Source organism: Pinus tabuliformis, chromosome 6 (genome assembly GCF_031772625.1).
Source record: "Pinus tabuliformis cultivar Carrire ecotype Pingquan chromosome 6, CPIR1, whole genome shotgun sequence".
Classification (NCBI taxonomy): domain Eukaryota; kingdom Viridiplantae; phylum Streptophyta; class Pinopsida; order Pinales; family Pinaceae; genus Pinus; species Pinus tabuliformis.
In genome coordinates this window covers 405955469-405979847 of record NC_142292.1, presented here as the reverse complement: position 1 = coordinate 405979847, position 24379 = coordinate 405955469, and the positions used below count along the sequence as shown (strand labels likewise).

At 39.7% G+C, this 24379-nt stretch overlaps 1 protein-coding gene across 1 annotated transcript in view; it reads right to left on the bottom strand.

Annotated features, from left to right (window-relative positions):
* The window catches only part of LOC149259028 (Ribosomal protein S18), a 193286-nt gene that overhangs the window by 167323 nt on the left and 1584 nt on the right, over positions 1-24379 (bottom strand). The window contains exon 2 of the mRNA XM_089417194.1: positions 5188-5265. Coding sequence (XP_089273320.1) covers positions 5188-5265 — 78 coding nt within the window. The remainder of the gene's footprint in view (positions 1-5187; positions 5266-24379) is intronic.

The following is a 24379-nucleotide window of genomic DNA, read 5'->3' as shown; positions in this document are numbered from 1 at the left end:
TTAAAGACCCTCACCCCCTCTATTTCACTCACACTATTCATTCCAGCTTCTTGTATTTCTTGAGCTGAGATTTGTAAGCGGGTTTTGGTCATTGGGCTCTTGGAGATATTTGCTATTTTGTAGGGTTGTTGTTAAGAGGGTTTTGTGCTGGTTTGGAGATCTGATTGAAGGGCTCGGCTGGAGAAAATTTGTTGGAGAAATTTAGAGAATTAGAGCTACTTTAAGAGATTTTTTGTTAAGGATTGTAGGTTAGTTAATTGTTTTTTGGAGGTGGCTAAAGGGGTTTTTGGGGTTGCTTTTTGCCACTGTAGCGGTAGCCGATCTTTCAAATTGAAGTTATTGATTCTCTAGAAATTCTCATTCTGATTTATAAAAACATAAAAAATTATAATAGGGCCCATAAAGAATCTGCGACACAGAGAATTGTCTCTATAGCAACTATTCTTCCTCATATTTCCTATTAATGATGATTGTACTGAAACATTAAAGTCATTCCCTTCTCAATAGGTTTTGCAAACATTTACAACTGTGTTAAAAACCACTAAAAAACACTTTGGTTTTGTAAAGATGTCAGATTAAGAAGGTGATTGAATAGGAATTTACTCCAATATGTAGTACATGGATTTCACAACCATCTTATTGTTTTCACAATGCTTGAGGTTGGAATGGTGGAAGCTCTGGAACATGAATGACCTTGGAAATCCATGTATGACATGTAAAAGCCGAGATGACCCAAAAAATGTGAAGAACAAGAGTAATAACCACAAGGATCATCTACTTGAACTGTTTCGTTTTTTATTTTCTTCACATGTTTTTTATTTAAAAGGATCATCTTTGTTTGTTGTAATGTTGTTGCTGGAAATACAATACTTAAATCACCAAAGTGACGGATGCTTTAGCTGATCAAAACAAGGATCAAGGGTGCTGCAATGGATCTGAAGAGAAGCATTAGGGTTTTTCACCTCGTGGACTTCACTACCACAAAGCTCCAAATTGTTTTCACCTTACGCAACGTTATTCAGCCTCTCGAGCTCAGCTCCAGACAGGCGATGGTGGATGGTATCCTTCAGGCAAAAGATCTTTTGCAAAAAACACCAAACACATCTCCCTTCCATGGATCTCCTATTGTTTTGGTATTTCTCTTCTCTAATAAGGGAAGAGGGGCCTCTGACGACGAGCTTTTCTCCAGATCTGGTTTTCCTTTTATGATTGCAGGCTCTAAGCCCTCATGTGGGTTATATCCATCGTTTTAACTTTTCACTACTAGATCTTGGCGTTGGGTCTGCAAAACAATGCTTTTGTCTCCAAAATTCTTTCCAATTTAGTTATACCCTATATTTTATTATGTCGGAGTTCTTATTGGGGGCGTTTTTTGTTGCTTTTCTGGGTTTGCAGTTTTCGTCTGGCCTTGGGAGGCGGGAGACGGGTTTGTCGCCACCCTCGAGCCTCACACGATTTGGATGCAAATGGAGACTACAGGTTGGGAGATCGGCGTATCCATAGAGGGCGTGAAGAGGAGCTCACAAATTTTGTTAACCTGTTAAACGGTAACTAGATGACACCGTGCAGCTCTGGAGTATGGTTTGTTATCAATTCATTGTTGTAACATCTCGTCAGAGGAAGGGACCCTTTCGGGTCATGCTAGTAAGGAGTTATGTTTCCAAGATGCCTGAACTGCCTTTGCAAAGACTCAACCAAGATTATTCGCTTACCCTAGATGCAAATCTGATCTACCGTCTTTTAGATCTAGTCTTCCCAGTTGTAGATCAGCCTCTTCTCTGGCCAGATTGGGAGTTCTCCTTTATGTATCGAGTCGCCTTGCAATGATCAGAATTTTCTCAGGTTGAACGCAAAAGGCAATGTGGTTCTCACCTTCTAGAACAATCTACACCAATATGGTAAACGTGAAACAGAGGATACAAAACCAACTGGTATCCCAGCAAATCTTCAAAATCTGATTTTTGTAGAGAAATATTTGCAAGACGACCACAAGATGGACTATGGAATCAAACATGATTCGACTATTATCCTTAATATGAGATTACTTGGAGGGTGCCTAGGATCTAGCTCCAAAGGTCCAGTGTCTTTCAAGAATGCAGTTAAAGGAAGCCCTGGATCACAAAAACAACATGATACTCCCCCCCAATCTCCCAGGGCCCTATATTGTGGGACAAATGAACCAAGTGTCGGCATTGACAATAAATCTCCCAGAAGTCAATGAGCTCTATTCAGAATTCCATTCAAGAGCAGTTATATGCAGATTTAATGGCTTCTAGCCCAAGATGAAGGACTTACATCAATGGATAACCTCTAATTGGACTGAAATTTGTGATATTCACCTAGGCTCTAGAAGGTTTTTTATTGTGAAATTGGATACAGCAAAAGATATGGAATTCGTCTTAAAAGAGGGAGGGACCATGGTTTTGGGGCACTGCAAGTCTATTTATGATCCCATGATTTGTGGGATTTGATGCAAATACCATGGTAGTCTCCAAAATGCCAGTATGGGTCAGGCTACATACTCTTCCTTTGCATTTCTGGCATATCAAAGTACTAGAAGGAATTGGAAATTCTTTTGGAGAATTCATAAAGGTGGACACGGACAGACATACAAAAGGAATATTCACATTTGCATGGATTGTCAAGGTAGACCTTCGTAAAGGATTATCTGACCATATTATATTGATTCATAATAATGTGCAGTGGGCCCAGACTCTAGATTTTGAAAATACAGCATTCAGATGTCGTATGTATCTACAAACTGGACCATCTCCAAAATTCATTTCCACAAGCAAAGAATCTTAAAAGGAAAAAGAGAAAAGACCAAAAGCCAAAGGGATGGCAATTCCTGTTACATAGGAAGATGTGGAAAAGGAAGAGGAAATCCCAAAAAATAATACAACTAATATTGAACAGAACTCCCAGGAAATCATAGATAATAACAGGGCGGAGCCGATAGACCCAGTGACATCATCCAAAGCAACAACACCCACAATTCATCAGCTACAGAATGTGAAAACCTCTAAGGAACAAGAAGCAAGTGGTATCAAAAGAATTCATGCATCAGACAGCTCTGACTCTGAAAAAGAAACTTCTGTAAATATAAAAGAAACTCAATTGGCTATTGTTTCTTCCACTCCCAACTCTGATGGTTGGAGGAAAGTGGAGAAAAAGAAGGATAGAAAAGTATAGTTTAGTGATTTTTTGATTATATGTTTTTTAGACGTTTATGCCTTTTGGCATCTACAGCATGTAACTTTCATTATTTTATAATGGAAATTACGATTTTTCCTGGGAAAAAAAGAAAAGAAAAAAATACTTAAATCACCAGAAACTGAAATTGACACCCATCATACAAATCCCATGTTTGAGCTGCAATTTGTACAACAAATTTAGATTCACTGCAATACAAAAAAATAATGGATGGGAAAAACAATAATATTATCCAATCACCAATGTCTATGATTGTCAAAACACCCAGAAATCCTGAAATCTGCCAATAACATCCCTGAAAGTTGTCTAGAACGTCCCTGAAATATACGCAGAACATCTTGGAGACAGCCAGCAAGTCCCCAAGTCTTCAATGAAGTCCCCAGCAGTTTGGGGACGTTTCCAAGGGTCCATAAGCCCCCAAAATGTGGGAATGCAGGGTACACAGATTTTTTTTGAGGGGGCAGGTTCCCATGCAACATAATTTATGATATTATTTATCAGCTATGTATATCATTTGACCTTTTATTTCCAAATTGAAAACCCATTTGCCCACTATTGTTTTTCCCTTTAACAAAAAATAATTTATCCAGTAGTGGTTCTTCAATAAACGATTAATAAAATACTAAAAGTTTGAACATGTCTACTGCAAATTCAATGCTAGGACTTCAAGTGCATTATTCTAATATTACATATTGAAGTATTAACAGAATTAAATTTATACTTGCCCTAGGCAAGACTACCTGTCTAATAATAAATATCATTAGAAGACATGGGCACCAGCCTGTTTCCTATAGTTTTTGAACTCAAAGATACCTGTTTTTATGACACACAAATTATAACAATGTCTATGAATAATGCCTAATTCAATTTTATGGATTATTGCTATTTCATTTCAAAAAATTTACTAATTTAAAACCATTTTGAGAGAAAAGTTATTAAATGTTTCTTCAAATGATTAAATAAAACCCTAAAAGTTTGAACATGTGCACTGCAAATTCGATGTTTGAATTTCACATGCATTATTCTAATATTCCATGTTGAAATATTAAAAGATTTTAACTCTATATCAATTCTAGGTAAGACTACCTGCCTAAATATCATTTAGGAAGACATATGCACCAACCTGTTTCTTAAAGTTTCTAAACTAAAAGGTACCTTGTTTTATGACACATAACTATGTTTATGTAGAATGCCTACTCTATTTATAGCTATTGCTATTTCATTTCACAAATTTGACTAATTTAAAATAATCTTGTGAGAAGCTTTTTCAGAAAACCATACGTTTACTTGATAGATACATCATTCACAGTTCAATCTTTCAAATACTAGTTATCCAGTTAAACTTCACACACTTCCATGGACGTGCCAAAGACAGAACTATCACTGAAACAAACTTTCTCAATTCATGCCCACACCAGTCTCTATATGAAATAACCTTCACAATGTATGTGAACTCAAGAAACACCTTACATGCCAAATAAATATTGGGATTCAACCTGTGAAAAGCTAATCCACCCTTCTTATCTCCCATCCAACAAAAGTGGTTCATATAACTGCTACTTCTCCACATTCACAAAAATCAACGGAAAAACAAAAGTCTCTTATCTAGGAAATTCTCACACTAACCCTGATAAGAAAGGAGATAGCAGGCATTTATTTTGACATTGTACTCGAAGGAGACATTAACTGCAACTTCTGGTTCAATCTCGATCGTATAAAGCAATTTTGATATTAAAAGGATAGAAAGGATATTTAAATATGAAAAAGACCTAGCTATTATTTAACTCATAATATTCTAACTTCAAACACACCTAATGAAAAGTAGGAAGCATAATTTCATCGTTAATCAGATCCAATATCAAATTTATATAATAAATAAAATAAAATAAAATAAAAATATTGGTATGGTCAAATTGGCCCTCGGCAAACCTTAAGATTGAGATAAAAATTCACAAGTAGTAGAAAATCGCAGACCTGGAAGCTTGGATGCAACCCACTCCTTCCAGTCTATTTGCGATGGGTCTGGAGAGCTGGCATTCCCGCCTTTGTCTCCTACAAAATTTTGAACCCAATAATCAGATCAATAGTTAAAACTTCAAAGTTCAGACTCAAGCTCAACATAAGTAAAACAGTATCACATACAAATGAAACCAACCACAAAACAACTGCCAGAACCAACTTGTATGGTCACAGAGATAAGCATAGCGTTGGCAACATCAGCAATAGCAGCAATTCAGATAAGTGGCTTTCATTTTCAACATTTTGTAGAAACAACATTAAACAGTCTAAATAGTGTCCATGTGGTTGGAATAGCAAATTCCCTTCTCCATCAGTATTGTAAACAAATGTTCATTTGCACAGATTTACTCAGTTTCTACAGATCGACCTACAGCATCTCAAGTTATAGTGCCTAAGGAATGTACAAACCAAGTACAATACAGAAATGTGGAAAATGAAATATGTGACAATTTGGTGTCATTTAACATAGAGCCCTATAATTGGAACTTAAGCAAAAGATATTGTAATACAATCTTGAAATAGTAATCAGAGATAACATAACAAAAGTTTATTATATTTATCAAATATATTAATATACCCTATTTCATAGCGTTCCAGTTAGGCGTCACTTTTAATAAATATGGTGTGTCAATATTAAATGGTAAACCCAAGGAAGAGAAAACGCAAAGTGTTTTCCCCTAGATTTTCCCTTTGGTTGAGCTGATGTTGAGGTAGAGCGTAAATGATGAAGTTTGAGTTGGAACAACTCCTCAACTACTAAGATGATCCTGTGGAAAGGGTGGAAATTTTGTCCCTCCTAGGCATACACATGAAATATCAAATCCCAGGGGTTCTTTGGATTCAGGGGAAAAGTGACTGGAGAACTTTGGAAAGAGAAACCAAAGCTGTTGAGAGGGACGAGCAGGAGCGGAAGCGAAAAGTGTAATTTTCAAAATATTCCAGAAGCAGAGTATTTCACGAGCTTTTTTTGTATAGTACATATTTTAATATATTTTGAATGCATGTATGCATTCAAAAAAGGCATGTGGAATGAAGAATAAAATATAGAAAAGATGAAACATAGATTTAACCATTGGACTTGATGTCACCTAAAATGTACACCTAAATGTGGGAAAAGTTTTTAACCCCACAAGGTATAGTCTTCAAAGCACAGCGCTCAGAGAAAGGGCTATCACCTATTCCCAACTCTCTCCATTTAAGCTCTCCCCTAGGTAAGCTATGTTGAGATTTGGTAGCTTGGGAGGTACTCCAAGCCCTAGGGTTCAGGGTTTGGAGGTTGGAGCACCAAAAAAGTAATTTGTGGGCTTGGAACCCAAGGTGTGGGCTTTGCACCCAAGCTGGTGGGTGTGAAACCATGAGGCATTTGAGTGATTTGACACATGGAGGTGTTAGAGGACCCTTAGAGGAGAAAGGGGCAGCGAAAATCACTCAAATCCGAGGTGTCTATCATGAGATATTAACTTTTATGTGTGGCTGTAGGTTAACTTGGCACATTGAACAGGTCAGCGTAGAATTGTGATGTGCCCAAGTTAGGGGTTGATGACACCACATGAGATTGTATAAATTAGAGGTGGATGTGAGGCATTTGAGACACATCCAAGTGCATCTATTCATAGATAATACATCTCTGAGGCAACCGAGCTCAAGAAGGAGGAGGACGAAGTTGTTTGAGACTGGTTCTTGGGTTATTTGGTGTCTTTAACAGGTCCAAGTTGAAGCAGGAAGGCTGCCACATGCTTGAGGGCAGTTTTGGTATCGTGTTTGGGCATATTTGTGTGTGGCTTTCTCTCCTACAGCAGGCTGCAGCTCTGGCTGTATGCTACAGGTAGGCTGCAAGCCTAGTATTCCTTGGACAAGGGGCCGAAAGCTAAAGTATAGTGCAGGTAGGCCGCAGGCCTTAACTCCTTGGATCAGGTAGGCCGTGAGGCTTGTTTGAGGACCGGTAATTAGCCCAGATCAGCAATGAAGAGGAGCAGAGGTAGTTGCAGTGGGGCCACAGTCTTGGAAGAGGTTTAGAAGGTGAAGAAAGGTGTTGTAGCAGCTTGCCAACAGCCCTAACCAGTGCACCAGACTTGCAGTAGTGGACACCAGCCCTTGAGGATGCAAGGTTTGTATGGTTTGATGTATTTATGTTGAGTAGATGCTAGTGGATGAGAAGTCCTAGGTGAGGACTTGGTATTGGACACTTGTTTGATGTATTTATGTTGAGTAGATGCTAGTGGATGAGAAGTCCTAGGTGAGGACTTGGTATTGGACACTTGTGGTCTGATGGATCATGGAAGGCAGCATGAGAGTGGACTAAGTGTAGCCTAGAGTAGCACCTTGATGGACTAAGGTGGCTGCTAGAAGAGGCAGATAAGTGGAGCTCAAGCTCTGGCAAACCAGGAGCAGTTTGGTATAGCCTGTGTTCATTGTTGGAGAAGCGAAATTTGACAGTGATAGGTGGCATCCCTCCTGCCCTATGTTAGTCTTCATTGGAGCTGCACAAGAAGACTATAGTGGGAAGAAGTCCCTGAGTAGCTGAAGAGCAGCAATGGGCAAGAAGGACAAAGGAGGAGCTAGTGAGTGTGAAGACCCTCTCTAACACAAGTGTTTCAAGTATGCAAGCATTACATCTTTAACTTTTGGGTGGTCGGTATATTTTATCTTTTAAGTGCATTTGTGTACCTCATGTTTTGTGCACTCATGCTTGGGCATCCTTCCCTTTCTAGTGCACTTTTGGTTCATCCCTGACACACTTCTTTAGTGTTGGCCTTTCCTCTCCTTACTATAAGCTTTTGGGCTGGCATTTTGGTTCCATTCAAACCCCTTTTTATGTTTGTGATCTCAATATAATGTTTGTGAATTGCCATAATGCTTTGCTCTTTAGAAAAGTCTCCATCAATTGTGCCCACATGTCATAGTTGTGCTCATTGAGCACCACAGGCTCTTGCTTTGAACACTATCACCTCTATAAAAGCTTTGATCTAAAGATGGTGCAAATCTAAACAAGTCGGCTCTTTTTAGAAATCCCACTGTTCAAGAACATAAATCCTTGCAGTAACTAGACCCAAGCTAGGATCTTCAAAACCTATGTTCAGATACCATGTTAGAATTCACAAGTGTAATGCAGCAAACAGATCTAAGCAAAGTTGTTGTTCTTGAGAAACACTATTATAGCATTAGTATGCAACATACATTAAGTAATATAGCATTAGTACACAACATACATCAAGTAACACAAAGTATTTACCATATAGATCAATCCAAAAGACCATCTATGTATACTCAAGTGTGTAACCAATCTCCCTTAAACTTACCCAAGTGTATAACCAATCTCCCCTAAACTACGATTGATTTAATCAACTTTGTGTAGAAAATCCACGAAATTCTGATCTGCTAATATGACCAATCTGAAATAAAAATTTCTTCTCACATAAACACGGAATTTCTCTACTAGATGTAGCAGAATAGGAACAAAAATAAAAGCACAGTCACACAATTCAAAAACACAATTGTCTTGCACACTTTGCCTCTCACAAGCTCCATGCACAAACTCGTGTTTCCTATTGCTTGGTCTCACCAACTCTAGCTCACCAAAACAATGATTAAACTTGTGCCTTTGTTCCTCCTTTTAAAGGCAATTCGAATGGTTAAAATTAGTGAGCTTCTAATTAAGGAGTTTGCTTTTGTGATTGATTGAGTTAGAATGACTTAACTGCTCATGCAAGTCGTCCTATTTCAAGTCACCCACTTGAAACTCAATCACTTGTGTTTTTCCTCAATCAACTCACACTAGAGAATCAAGAACTCAGGCTTTAATTTCAACACATCAGTTAACTGCATCCTAATCATCTTAATTTTTAGGGGCTGATTCCTAAATTATAGGAACTTGTCCTGATTTATAGAAAATCTCCTGATTTTTAGGAACTTGAGTCAAGCACAAGAAGGAACTCATTCTGGCTCCTATGATTAAGGCACAAATCAAGGAACCCTTTTCTCGCTAATATTTTCAACACTCCCTCTTAGCGATGCAGGTGTTCCTAGAAGAACCCTCTGTTTTAAAAACCGGTCAGCTTGGTACTGACTCGACCGAGTTGGTCCCAGCCAGGCCTTGAATTTGTGACTCGGCCTTGGATTCGGTTCGGCCGGCCGAGTTAATACCGAGCCGGCCGAGTTGTTAGACAACTTAACAACTTGGCCGGCTCGGTATTAACCCGGCCGACGCGGCAGAGCCCGCTATAACTCGGCTGAGTTAGTGACAGCGGCCAACACAAACCCGAAAATTGAGATTCTTTTTTTTTTTAAGTTTTTTGGGGGGGGCTCCAAATTGGTTTATAGTTTTCCTATTTGGTCTTCGGGGTCCATTCCCCTCTCCTAAACCCTATTTAACCCACTCAACCCCTCTCATTCTCTCACAGCCATCTCATGCATTTGAGTGAGAATTTCAGCGAGAGTTTGTGAGAAGTTGTTGAGTTTGTTTTTGGAGCAGCAGTGAGGAGTCTTGGGCAAGCATTGTAGCTAGAGTGAGGAGCTTTTTGGGCAGCCATTTGGAGCAGCATTGAGGAGTTGGTTTCTTGGAGCAACCTTGAGGAGGCAGTTTGTGCCTGGAGGTATTTTTTTTCACTTGTAAAAATCTGTTTTTGCTTATTAAATTTTATGTGCAAATCTAGAAATCCTAAAGAGTGTTTTTTGTGAAAGAAATGAACATTGAATCAATGTTTTTTTTTTGTTTTCATTTTCAGATTGTTTGCTTTCTAAGTTGCAGGAAACGCAGGTACAGGGTCCGTTTCCGTACGGAAACGAAACGGAAACGCGTTTCCGCGTACCGTACGGCCTGTAAACGCGTTTTCGGCCGTACGGGCACGTTTCCCGAAATGGAAACGTGCCCGTACGGCCGGAAACGCGTTTCCAGGCCGTACGGGCCCCGTTTCCCCAAAAAAATTACTTGTTTTTTAAATTTTTTTTTTCTAATTAGTTTTTAAATTTTTTTAGGGTTTCTAAGCTGTTCTAGAAGAGAGAGAATATGAAAATTTAAAAACCCTAATTCAAAATTTCATCCATATTCATTAATGCTTTATGATTGCACATATATATATTAATAATTTTTAAATGTTTTTAATATATATATATATATATATATATTATTATATATATTCGCGTTTCCCCGTTTCCAAAATTTGGGGAGGTCGCGTTTCGTTTCGCTTCCCCGTTTCCCCGTTTCGTGCAACTTAGTTTGCTTTCATTTTGAAGTCAAAAAATGGCACCTAGAGTGAAAGATGTTGCTTGGGCATATGTTGAAATGGTTGATAGTCAAATGCATTGCAAATTTTGCCACAGGAAAATTAAGTAAGGTCCTGGGGGCATTAATAGGCTAAAACAACACTTGGCGGGGATTAGAGGCCAAATTACTCCATGTACCTCACCAAAAATTGGGGAGATTAGGAAGGACTTGTTAGCCAGCTTTGAGAAGTTTAAAGAAGATAAGGCTAGGCAAAAAGAGTTAGAGGCTAAAATTGGGAGGAAGAGGAATATACAAAAAATGTTGGCTACCAACCCCCATTTTGATTTTGAGGGTTCTTCCTCTATCCCTTGTATTGGCATCCAACCCCCTCTGATATGTTCCTCCCTCTTTTGAGTCTATTCAAGAAAAGGGAAAGGATAAAATGAAAAAGGGTGATATGAATATCAATAGTTATTTCACTCCCTCCTCTCCATTAGATGCACATGGTCCTCAACCTAGTAGAAGTCATTTGCAGCCCACTTTAGATGACCATTGGAAGAAAGAATTGAGGGAGACTGCTTGTGACTACATAGCTAGATGGTGGTATGAAGCCGATATCCCTTCAATGCTTCTCGTTCACCATATTATGAGCCTATGTTTGATGCCATACATGCTGCTGGAAAAGGCTTCAAAGGCCCTACTATGCATGAGCTAAGGGGGTATTGTTTGCAGAAAGAAATTGCCTCCATTAATGAGTATTTGAAAGATTTCAAGGACTCATGGGCAAGAACAGGATGTACCATCATGTCAGATGGATGGATTGATAAAAGAAATCGTACCATCATAAACTTTCTTATCTTCTGCCCACAGGGAACCATGTTTCTAAAATCAGTTCATGCATTTGATAAGGTAAAAGATGGACAATTGTTGTTTCAACTATTGGATAAGTTTGTTGAGGAGGTGGGGGTGGCTAATGTTGTTCAAGTCATCACAGATAATGCCTCTAACTATGTTCTTGCTGGTAAACTGTTAAAGGAAAAGCACAGAACCATCTTTTGGACCCCATGTGCTGCACATTGCATAGACCTCATGCCTAAGGATATTGGCAAATTAGATTGGGTCAAAAACACTGTATATCATACCAAAAGCATAACAAAATTTATCTACAATCATTCATGGATTTTGAGCCTGATGAGGAAACACACAGGGAGCAGGGATATTATTAGGCCTGCGATCACTAGATTTGCTACTCATTTTTTGACATCGCAATCTATGCTTTCACAACATAGAAACTTGCAAAAGATTTTTTCCAGTGAAGAATGGAATCAAAGCTAGTGGTCTCACAAACTGGAAGGCAAAGAATTGAAAAAGAAAGTTAATAAAGAAATATTTTGGAGAAAGGCAGCAAAGATTGTGAAGCTTGCTGAGCCACTAGTTAAGGTGTTGTGGTTGGTGGATGGGGAAATATTGGCTATGGGCTTCATTTATGAGGCTATGGATCAAGCAAAGGAGCAAATAAAGAGTGCATACAAGGATAAAGTAGCTAAGTATGGGCCCATTTGGGCAATCATTGATGAAAGATGGAACAATCAACTCCATCGCCCTATACATGCAGCTGGGTATTTTTTGAACCCACAGTATCATTATAGAGCTAAGGCGACATGAGCTTTGAAGGGGGAGGTTAGAGATGGATTGATTGACTACATTGATCGCATGATCCAATTGGAGTGTGATGAGCTGGAGATACATCGACAGGCCACAACCTTCAGCAGTGCCTCAAGTACCTTTGGGAAGAACCTAGCAAAGATTGCAAGGGAAGTAGATGAGCCAGGTAAACAAAGATTTCAATTTTCAAATTCTTAATACTTATTTCGTTAAATCGTTTATACTTTATAATTTGAAAGTTGGACATAATTTGTAATTTTGTTGAGCTAACTCATTACACTCCTATGTTTTTTGCAGCACAATGGTGGGAGGCTTTTGGTAGCCATTGTCCTAAATTGCAGACATTTGCAATTCATATTTTGAGTCAAACTTGCAGTGCTACTGGGTGTGAGCGCAATTGGTCTATCTTTGAGAGGATTCACACAAAGAAGAGAAACCATTTGGATCAAAAACGGTTAAATGATCTAGTCTATGTCCAATACAACCTCCAGCTCAGACGCAACCAATTGCTGAACAAAAAACCTGATTAAGATCCCATTGTGTTGGAAGACATTGATCCAACATCAGATTGGGTAGTGGAGAGTCATCCAGCAGAGTTTGATTCTGATGAGGATCTTGATTTGGATTTACAGGTGGAGGCAACACTCGAACATAATGTTCAATTGAATGCAAACCCTGATCCACTTGTACCAGCCTCAGGGCCAACCCCAAGTCCTCCAGTTGCAGGCGCTTCTTCTGTGGAGCCACGATAGAAGCGCATATCTCATCTATCTCAGCTTGTAGCTGTTGCATAGCATGCTAGTGCTACAACTTCTACAGTTGTAGTTGGAGATGATGAGGAGGAGGAGCCATGGGGCCCCCTATCTGACTCTGATCCAGAGGTTGATCCAGATGATCTTGGCTCCTCTAGCAGTAGCCAATGACGCCACTAGCCAGTAGTACTGGTCACAGTTTACTTTTGTTGTAGAGGCCATTTCTAGCCTCCTTGGTTATGTGTTTTTGTTTTGATCTCTATATCATCATCATGTATGTATTGGACAATGCATTGGGTGCCATTTTGATATAATGGATATATACATGAGCCTGCTTTGATCATATGTTGTCTTCTATCTATATTCTAATGTAGTGTGTTTGGAAACATGAACGAAAATCTTTAAAATTATGTTTTTTTATAAAAAAATTAAATATTTAATGTATTTTTTACAATGACCGAGTCAATGAAACCGAGCCGACCGAGTCAATACCGAGTCGGAGTCGAAGTCAGAGTCGACCCTCAGCTGAGTCGGTGTCAGAGTCGGAGTTAAAACAATGGAAGAACCTCGTCTACCTGGATCTGTGTCCAACATTGCCAAGTTCTCTGCTACTGCAGCTACTCCCTCTGAACTAGAAGGCTTCTCTGCTTTTTTCTACGGAACCTGCTTTGAAGACCTGTTCTTTCCCACCATGCTTTGCGAGTCCACCACTTTAGTCATAGGTGCCATGTACCTCTGTGGCTACTTCTTCTGGTTGGAAGTGATACTGGAAGATTCAACTCTCTTTGATCTCCCTTGACCAAATCCTCTGCCCACTTGACTCGAACTCTCCCTATACTAGAAGTATCTGACTGACTGGCTACCTCCACTCAACCTGAGCTATGGTCCTCGTCATCATCATCCTACTAGTAAGCCCAACTACCAACTAACTTAATCTGAAACTGAGATACTAGGTGAGGCTCCATCTTGAGAGTTCTATCCTGCTCACTCAACCACCACTTCTCTACTCTGAACACTTCTTGCCTTGTTGCTCAAGGTTGTGCCCTCTGAATGCGTGCATCTCCAACTCCACAATCTACCACTATCAATGATCACATCTCATTTTGTGTCACTAAACTTTGGCTCACTGATCTGCCCACTAGTTGCTCCTTTGTCCATGAAAGATACCAACTCACAGGGTCTTCAACCTGCCCACTACTTGAATTATTCTTGGCTCCACAAAGCCAAGTCTTAGAGCAATGGACGCTGCCCACTCTCACTGTAGAAGTCCATCTCTACATAGTGAACTAGCACTGAATACTAAGCCCTCTTGGTTGCTTCATTTGTCTCTTCAAGGATCAACCCTAAGCTTCAAAAAAATTTCCACTCCAACCAGATTTGATGTCCTTCTCAAATGCTGGACATAGGGCACCAAAGACACCTTCTAACTGCCCTCCAAACAATACATAAGATGTCCACCAAAACTGTTCTAAATCTGAACAAACAATCTAGGAAACAACACCAACTTAGAAAGAAATTTACCATACCTAAGACATTAATTTTTTCCCAAATCTTTGGTCCTCTGCATGCACTCAAAACTGCAACTTTTTGCTCCTGACTAGGGCTACTTGTAGCAGCTACTACAACCTTCCTACTCGGCCTCAAACTATTGCAAAAACTTTGCTCTTTCCTCTTCTAACAAGTCCACTCCTGCGTTGTACTTTTGAGACTACTCAGTCCTCAATACTAGCCACCTGTAGGTCTTACTGTTTACGACCCTCCCAATCTAGGCTACAAGAGCTCTGCCTACTTCTCAAACTGCACAAAAATCTGCAGCCTGTTCCTAAGAGAATAACACTTCAAACTGACAATCCTTAGGGCACATTTACATGTTGTCCACAACCCTATTGGACAAACTTCAAATCTGAAATTAGTGTGCTGGTCGATTCTGTTCACTGCTCTGATACCATGTAGAAAATCCATGAAATTCTAATCTGCTAATATGAGCAATCTGAAATAAGATTTCTTCTCACATAAACACAGAATTTCTCTACTAGATGCAGCAGAAGAGGAACAAAAATAAAAGCACAGTCACACAATTCAAAAACACAGAATTATATAGGGAACCCAACTGGGAAAACCCTCTGCTTGTTTATTGATAGAAACTCAGCAATTGATCTCTTACAAATACAATTTTTTCAATCTGAAAAACACACTTGTTTTTCCTGCTTGATCTAAGATTGAAACCCTTGCAAGACTGCTGATCTCTGTTGCCCTCTATCAATCTGTGACAAGCTTCTCTTGCACACTCTGCCTCTCACAAGCTCCACGCACAAATTCGTGCTTCCTATTGCTTGGTCTCACCAACTCGTGCTCACCAAAACAATGATTAAACTTGTGCCTTCGTTTCTCCTTTTAAGGGCAATTCGAATGGTTAAAATTAGTGAGTTTCTAATTAAGGAGTTTACTTTTGTGATTGATTGAGTTAGCATGAGTTAACTGCTCATGCAACTCATCATATTTCAAGTCAACCAGTTGAAACTCAATCACTTTTGTTTTTCCTCAATCAACTCACACTACAGAATCAAGAACTCGAACTTCAATTTCAACACATTAGTTAACTGCGTCATGCATTCCTAATTTTTAGGGAAACTAACAAATTTTAGTAACTCGACCATGCACAAAAAGGAACTCAACTTTGACTCCTTGAATTTGTTAGGATATTCCGACACATAGGATATAGTTAAGTTCAACTTGGTCTAGTATAGAGTTAGGTTAGAGTTAGGTAAAGTGTGTTTCTTTACCGTTGTACATTTTGTAACTTACAATCCGACGGTCACGATATGTAGTGATCCGACGGTTCACTCTCACCTCGGTATTACCGACACTTGATCCGTGGCTTGACACCCGATTGGTCCATGAGTTCTATTTAAAGCGCATGGAGGGTCATTGTTCGGGTAATCCGTGCATGAGAGAAGCTTATGTAAATTTTCATTCTTTGATTAATAAATTGCCTGTAGTACCCACGTTGGGACAGGCCGTGGACTGTTTCCCTCCTTGCACTCTGAGGGTTTTAACCACGTCAAAAATACTGGTGTATTGATTTGAGATCTGGTTGTGAGCGGTGTCCTTTTGGTATTCTTTCTGTGGAACTTACCCTGTAAATTCCTACATGGTATCGGAGCTATTTGAGGGCCGCGTCCGTTGGTGATCCAAATCTGAAGCCGGTAGAACTGCATGCGGCTGTCGTTTCCTAGATCTGCTGTTTCTGACTGCTTTCGGGCCGAGAGGACTGCTCTGTTGCGTTCGGAGCATCTGTTCCAGTGAGGAACCCCTTTCGTTTCACGCGAAAAGGTTTCCGGTAGCCCTAGCTGCGTCATTTTTCAGATCGGGAGGTATACAGTGTTTTTTTGCAGTTTACTGTTATTTTCTCTCTGCTTATTTCGGTCTCAGTTTATTTAGCCTTTTTTTAACCGGATCTATACCTTTCATTTCTGCGTATGCTCTTTGCCCTGCGACTCTGTGCGATCTGGGCAAATCAGAAACAGAAAGGAAGGATTTTTCTCATGCGTATGCTCTTTTCCCTGCACCTTAGTGTGATCTCGGAAAATCAGAAACATTGAGAAAAATATTTAGATTTTCGGCTAAAGCTAACTTTGAGATTTTTTTTAAATTTCTAGTTTTTTTTGGCTAAAGCTAACTTCGAGCCGTAAGGTTCGTTTTTCTTTGCATATTCGTGTTGGGTTTTGTGTTTTGTGTTTTGTAGGGAAAAAGAGCTTTCTCAAGGCAAGCACGCAAACCAAGGCCCCCCCCCCCCTCTCTCTCTCTCTCTCTCTCTCTCTCTCAAATTTTTTGTATAGATCAATTGGTTCAAAGCTATTTTAAGAGAGTAGAGGTCTTGGGTTCAAGTCTCCATTTTGTGGGGGCGGATTTTTTTCATTCCCGCACATTCGCGCACTTTGCCGGCAACGTCAACATTTTTTTTTCAAAAAGCCATAACTTCTTCATCCGGAAGCCTTTTTCAGAGCCGTTTTTTTTTAAAACCGCCTATTTTTTCGAGATCTATCCATTGGAACACTTACTTTCAGCATCTTCAGCTTCAGTTTTTTTTTAAAATGGAAAGTCCATGCCAAGTCATTCTTGACAGCACTAACTACTTCCAATGGGTAGCCTACATGGGAGATTTACTTAGAAGTAAAGGTCTCTACAGAATAGCCACAGACCAAGAGAAGAAACCAAAAGATGAAGACAAGGCGGCAAAATGGGAAAATAGACAAGATCAAGCACGTGGTTTGATAGGGATGTCTGTTTCTCCTGATCTTAGATTCCACATTGCAGAACTTGAGACTCCTCATGAAGCATTAGAAAAACTTGCTAAAGTTTTTGGAATTAAAAATGAAATTAGAGCCCATCAACTTGAAAATGAGCTGCTTACTTTGGATCCTAATAATTTTTCTTGCATTGAAGATTTCTTGTCCAAATTCAAGACCCTTAGATATCTCTTGGAAGGTGTTAAAGTTAAGAAAGAAGATGGTAACTTCATTTATTCCATCCTTACTAAGTTGGGACCAGCCTACTCTGTATTTGTTTCCACTTTCCATTCTACAAGGGAAGTTTTCATTTGTCAAGGACAAGAATACAAGGCCCCTTCCTTTGACTCCTTTTGTGATTCCTTAATAAGAGAACAAGAAAAACTCTTACACCTTGGTCTTCTTAATCTTGGAAACTCTTCCACGAAAGCGTTAGCCGCCCAGCAGCAACCAAATTCAAAGAATCCTAAGAAGTCATATCCTCAAAAGAATGGTCCTAAACCATCTCAGCCTCAAAATGAAAGATCATTTCAGCAAAATGATAAGACCAATAAAAACAAATGGAAGAAGTCTGATAGACATTGTAACTTTTGTAATCGAGATGGCCACTTAGAATCTAAATGCTTTAAGAAGATGGAAGCCTTGGAAGCCGCAATGAAGAAACATAACATCCATGTGGAGCCTACTTCAACTTCAACTTCCGGAATGGCACTTTCTGCATGTCATTATCAATCATCTCAGTCTGGTTATGCATTAAATGTATCTTCTTCTTCTTCTCATTCTCATGAGTGGCTCATTGATTCTGGAGCCTCTTGTCACATGGCCAAAAATCAAGCCATGTTTTCTTCTTTAAATGATTGTAACACCAAAAATATATATATTGGTGATGATAGATCTCTTAATGTTGTAGGGACTGGAACTGTTCATCTAGACAATGGTCAGTTTAATGATGTATTATGTGTTCCAACCTTATCCTGCAACCTTCTATCTGTCTATCAGATAACTCATTCAGGTGAAGGTAAAATTGTTGAATTTTCACCTCATGATGTTGTAATCAAGGATCTAAAAGATCCTAAACAGATTCTAGCTACTGGTCTTGCTGATGATTCCAAAAGGTTGTATAAGTTTCACAACTTTGGGTCATCCAATCTTCCCTCAGTATTTGTTGCTCATAATGATGAAGTGAGCAAACTTTGGCATGAGCGATTTGGTCACTTAAACTATCGCTCCCTTCAGCATCTATGTAAAGAAAATATGGTGACAGGTCTTCCTATGATATCTTGCAGAGATGGTGTTTGTTCCGGATGTGTACTCGGAAAACATCATCGGGACAGTTTTGACAAACGTGCCTCTTGGCACGCCTCAGCCCCTTTACAGCTTGTGCACAGTGATTTATGTGGTCCTCTTCATGTTGCTTCATTCTCTGGCTGCAAGTACTTCGTAACTTTCATTGATGATTTCTCCAGACGCACTTGGGTATACTTCTTAAAACTCAAGAGTGAAGTATTTAACACTTTTTTGGCCTTCAAAGCCTTTGTTGAAAAACAATCTGGACATCAAATTCTTAAGCTAAGAACTGATAATGGTGGAGAATATGTTAAAAACACATTCATCAACTTTTGCACCGAAAATGGAATTCAAATGCAACATACTGTTCCATACACTCCACAACAAAATGGTGTAGCTGAAAGGAAAAATCGCACCTTAAAGGAAATGGCTAATTGTATGCTGCAATCTAAAGGACTCAGTCTTAGTTTTTGGGCCGAAGCAATTAATTGTGCAAATTATATAATCAATCGCACTCCTACTAAGGTTCTAGAGAATATCACTCCAGAAGAAGCTTGGAGTTCCATTAAACCAGATGTAAGTCACTTTCGTGTGTTTGGAAGTGAAGCATGGGCCCATATTCCAGATGAAAAGCATAAAGCTTTAGAACCTAAGAGTGAGAAATGTACTTTTGTTGGATATTCTGAAGATGTAAAAGGTTATAGACTTATTCCATTTAAGTCCAAAAATGTTATCATTAGAAGAGATGTAAAATTTGATGAAAATAAATCGGCCTGCGAGCCTAGTCCGGCGGATGTGCCACCTCTTCCTATCTCTTCTACTTTTGAAAACATTTCTTCTTCAGATGATGAAAGCGAGGATGATAATCCTCCCCCACCTTCTCAGGATCCTCAACTTCCAAGATGGGTCCGTGCTACTCGGGATGCAGCAGGTGATCTTGCCGGTGATCCTACAGATCAGCGACGTACACGTTCTCAGTTTGAAAGAGCCTCTTCTTTACTGGCTCAAGCTCCAGTAAATCATGATCCTGACACTTTTGCAGAAGCTTCAGGCCATCCACATTGGGAAGCAGCTATGAATGAAGAATATCATTCATTGATGACAAATGATACATGGGATCTTGTTCCTCTACCAAAGGGACGCAAACTTGTTAGATGTAAATGGGTTTACAGAACCAAGTATGGACCAGATGGGAAAGTTGATAAACATAAAGCTCGTCTCGTTGCTAAGGGCTTTTCACAGGTTGAAGGCATTGACTACACTGAAACCTTCTCCCCTGTTGCCAAAATGAACTCTATCCGCCTTGTTCTTTCCCTTGCTGCCTCTTTAAAATGGGAAGTCCATCAGATGGATGTTAAATCTGCCTTCTTGCATGGGGACTTGCAGGAAGAAATCTATATGGAACAACCCATTGGCTTCATACAAACAGACTCCAGCCTTGTTTGTCGACTTAAGAAATCCCTTTATGGCCTCAAGCAAGCTCCTCGGGCTTGGTATGCCAAAATGGATAGCTTTCTTTTAGAATCTGGCTTTTCTAGGTGTCATTCTGACAATACTGTCTACACCAAGAAAGTGGGCAACTCTCTTATCATCCTTGTTCTTTATGTTGATGATCTTATTCTTACTGGTAGTGATCCCAACCTTATAAACCATGTGAAGTCAAGCCTTAAAAAGAAATTTGAAATGACAGACTTAGGCCACTTACACTATTTTCTCGGTCTTCAAGTCTTGCAATCCCAAGAGGGTATTTTCCTTTCCCAGTCCAAGTATGCTTGTGATATTCTTCGTCATTTTCACATGGAAGACTGTAAGCCAGCCCCTTCTCCCTTTCAGTCTGGAGTCAAACTTTCAGTCTCTTGTACTTCTCCTGAAGTTGATGCTACCTTATACCGTCAACTTGTCGGAAAACTCTTGTATTTAACCCATACTCGTCCTGATCTTTCCTTTGTTGTTGGCCTTGTTGCTCGTTTTATGCAAAACCCCCGTGAAAGTCATTGGAAAGCAGCTAAAAGAATACTTCGTTATGTTCGAGGTACAGTACAGTTTGGGATTCATTACAGTGCCAAAGCAGCTCCTCTGTTAGTTGGTTTCACTGATTCTGATTGGGCTGGTGACCCTGATGATCGGAAGTCTACTGCCGGTTATGTCTTCACTCTTGGTTCAGGACCTATTACATGGGCTTGTAAGAAACAGGCTGCAATTTCTCTTTCGTCAGCAGAAGCAGAGTATCGTGGTGCCGTGGAAGCTAGTAAGGAAGCCTTGTGGCTTCGTCAGATCCTATCAGAGTTTGGCTTTGAGCAGCAGCATCCAACCACACTTTGGTGTGATAATCAAAGTGCCATTCAGCTATGCAAAGATCCAGTCCAGCATCAGCGCAGCAAACACATTGAACTACACATGCACTTCATCAGAAAGCTCATTCATGACCATGTTCTTGAAGTGCAATATTGTCCAACAGATGATCAGGTTGCAGACATCTTCACAAAGGCTCTCACAGAGGCGAAGTTCACTAAACTTCGATATATGCTTGGAGTTCAGGAAGTTGTCACTAAGGGGGGATAGGCTCTAGTGCCTCCTTCCTTCTCCTATTGTGTCATATTTGTAAATCCTTCAATCCTATCCCAAGTTGTTCTTAAGGGGGGATGTTAGGATATTCCGACACATAGGATATAGTTAAGTTCAACTTGGTCTAGTATAGAGTTAGGTTAGAGTTAGGTAAAGTGTGTTTCTTTACCGTTGTACATTTTGTAACTTACAATCCGACGGTCACGATATGTAGTGATCCGACGGTTCACTCTCACCTCGGTATTACCGACACTTGATCCGTGGCTTGACACCCGATTGGTCCATGAGTTCTATTTAAAGCGCATGGAGGGTCATTGTTCGGGTAATCCGTGCATGAGAGAAGCTTATGTAAATTTTCATTCTTTGATTAATAAATTGCCTGTAGTACCCACGTTGGGACAGGCCGTGGACTGTTTCCCTCCTTGCACTCTGAGGGTTTTAACCACGTCAAAAATACTGGTGTATTGATTTGAGATCTGGTTGTGAGCGGTGTCCTTTTGGTATTCTTTCTGTGCAACTTACCCTGTAAATTCCTACAGAATTAAGCCACAAATCAAGGAATCACTTTTCTCGCTAATTCTCCACACTTCGATCACCCATAGCAACTCTAGAGAAGTTAGTTAATTTGCGTTTCCTAGCTTATTTTGCACCCAATTGGTTATAGTGGACCTGGCCAGGATAACATTAGTTGGTCTGATTTGACTACTCAAAATCGTCAATAGGTCAGTTAACTACTCAATCGATCCACCCTCTGACACCAAAATGCATCATCTAACATCCAAGAATTAGGTTGAATCACAAACTCCAACGTAAGGTCAAATTAGTATGCATTAAGCTAAGCCCTAAGATGCATTATATAGCATCATTCTTTTAAACCTAGGAATGCTTATTTTAATGGTAAAACAGTTCTTACAACAGTAACTCTTATAAGAAGCGTCAACTTTGATTATTTCAATGCCCTTCAAAAGCAGTTTTTTCTAGGTAAAGAAAATGGTACTTACTACGGTAGATAGATTACTTTCTAAACATAAAGCTGCACTAAACTTCTGCAATTGAATGATGAAATTTAATTTGCAAGCTGTTTGATGGGAAAAAGCTATCAACATTGAATAAATATCTCACTGATTAAAAATAGAAAATGGCTTTTGTAGTCATTTACCAAATGTTCTAGTTTGCCTTGGCAACAATGACATACAAAGTGACGCAGGAGAAACTTGCGCGACGCTTAATGCCCTCACAGAGCTGATATGGTTATTAAACTCTTGGTCTATAAGAGTTCGGATCCGGACTTGAATTTAACGTCGAGCACTTTACGACCCAATATCCGTTGGATAACGAAGTCATCAAATCTACAGCCTGCGGGTCTTCAACTAACACACTGATTAAATAATGCCTAACCCCCACAGTTGATTGTGATGTAAGCAGTTGAAAATACGATCGACGGCTGATAACAAGTGCAGGCCTTCAACCATGATCAAGGCGTCCTGTACTCTCCTACCCCCGCTGCTGCTAGTCATCGTCGATTAATAGATCTGTCAATCCTCTGCCATTCTTCTTCCACTGTTATTGTCCGTTGATTTGTACGATCCAACGATTCTTCTCTGCTCTTGATCATTATGATGGAATCTACGTCAAACACCCATTAACTCTGCCACACTCTGTTCAAACACTCATACAACAATTCACTGGTTTATTATTGGATCGCCATCGATCCTTGCAGTGATCGATGGTCGATCAAACCTGCAACACCAAATATTCAGACTATTTATGAAACAACACACAGACGCACAATTTCAACACAAAGCACACTTTTATATTATACAAAATAGTTACAATCTAAGGCATTTCAGCCTTAGGCATAATTTCTCCTTCGACTACATTGTATTCTCACTCTCTATCTATGCTCTTTTCTATCAAAACACGCAAGTTCATAATATATAGAAATAACTATAGAATCATGGATCATTTCAGATCCATAATCTTCTCCTAAAATCGTTCCAAAAATCCCTAAATCTATCAACGCACATACATGGCAAATAATTACATTAAATTAAGTATTCTCGAGACTTATCAATTCAATCAAATTAGCTCATTTTTAACAGAAATTTGCTTCCGGTTTACATAATTGTCCACGTCTCCTCCTCCATAGCTTTGACTTTGACTTTTGATTAAGGGTGGTCGGATACTCCTGCATCAGACTCTCGAGGCACAAAAATTTATGACCTTCTATTCATATGCTTCTCCTTCATCCCATAGCAATTCTACCCACTTCCTCAGTGGAACTGCTTTTATGATCTTTTCTATGAGCTGCAACAAAACCTCTGCAGTAACAAGTCCCCCCTACACCACGATACCTCACCAAGCTTCTCTCCTCTGAGCTTAGTCTTTCAGCAACTCTCTGGTTTTCTCTTCTATGGAACCATATGAGCACTCCATGCTCTACGCTGCTGCAAGTTTTCTCACCTTCTTATGCTGCTACCTGCATAACAACATAAATATCACAAACTCACCAATCTTCACATAACTGTACCCCCTTTCGCACACAAAATCTTATTTCTACTCGCAAGAAACCTTTCCCTACTCTGATACCACTTTGACGCAGGAGAAACTTGTGCAATGCTTAACGCCCTCACGGAGCCGATATGGTTATTAAACTCTTGGTCTATAAGAGTTCGGGTCCGGACTTGAATTTAACGCCGAGCACTTTACGGCCCGATCTCCATTGGATAACGAAGTCATCAGATCTACGGCCTGCAGGTCTTCAACTAACAGATTGATTAAATAATGCCTAATCCCCGCAGTTGACTGTGACGTAAGCAGTTGAAAATACGATGCACGACTGATAATGAGTGCGGGCCTTCGACCATGATCAAGGCGTCCCGTACTCTCCTACCCTACTGCTGTTGGTCGTCGTCGATTAACAAATCTGTCGATCCTCCGCCATTCTTCTTCTGCTGTTACTGTTCGTCGATTTGTATAATCCGACGATTCTTCTCTGCATTTGATCGTTATGATGGAATCTACGTCGAACATCCATTAACTCTGCCACACTCTGTTCACACACTCGCGACACTCATACAACAATTAACTCGTTTATCATTGGATCGCCATCGATCCTTGCAGTGGTCGATGGTTGATCAAACCTGCAACACCAAATATTTAGACTATTTATGAAACAACACACAGACACACAATTTCAACACAAAGCACACTTTTATATTATACAGAACAGTTACAATCTACGGCATTTCGGCCTTAGGCGTAATTTCTCCTTCAACTACATTGTATTCTCACTCTCTGTCTGTGCTCTTTTTCTATCAGAACACGTAGGTTCATAATATATAGAAATAACTATAGAATCATGGATCATTGCAAATCCATGATCT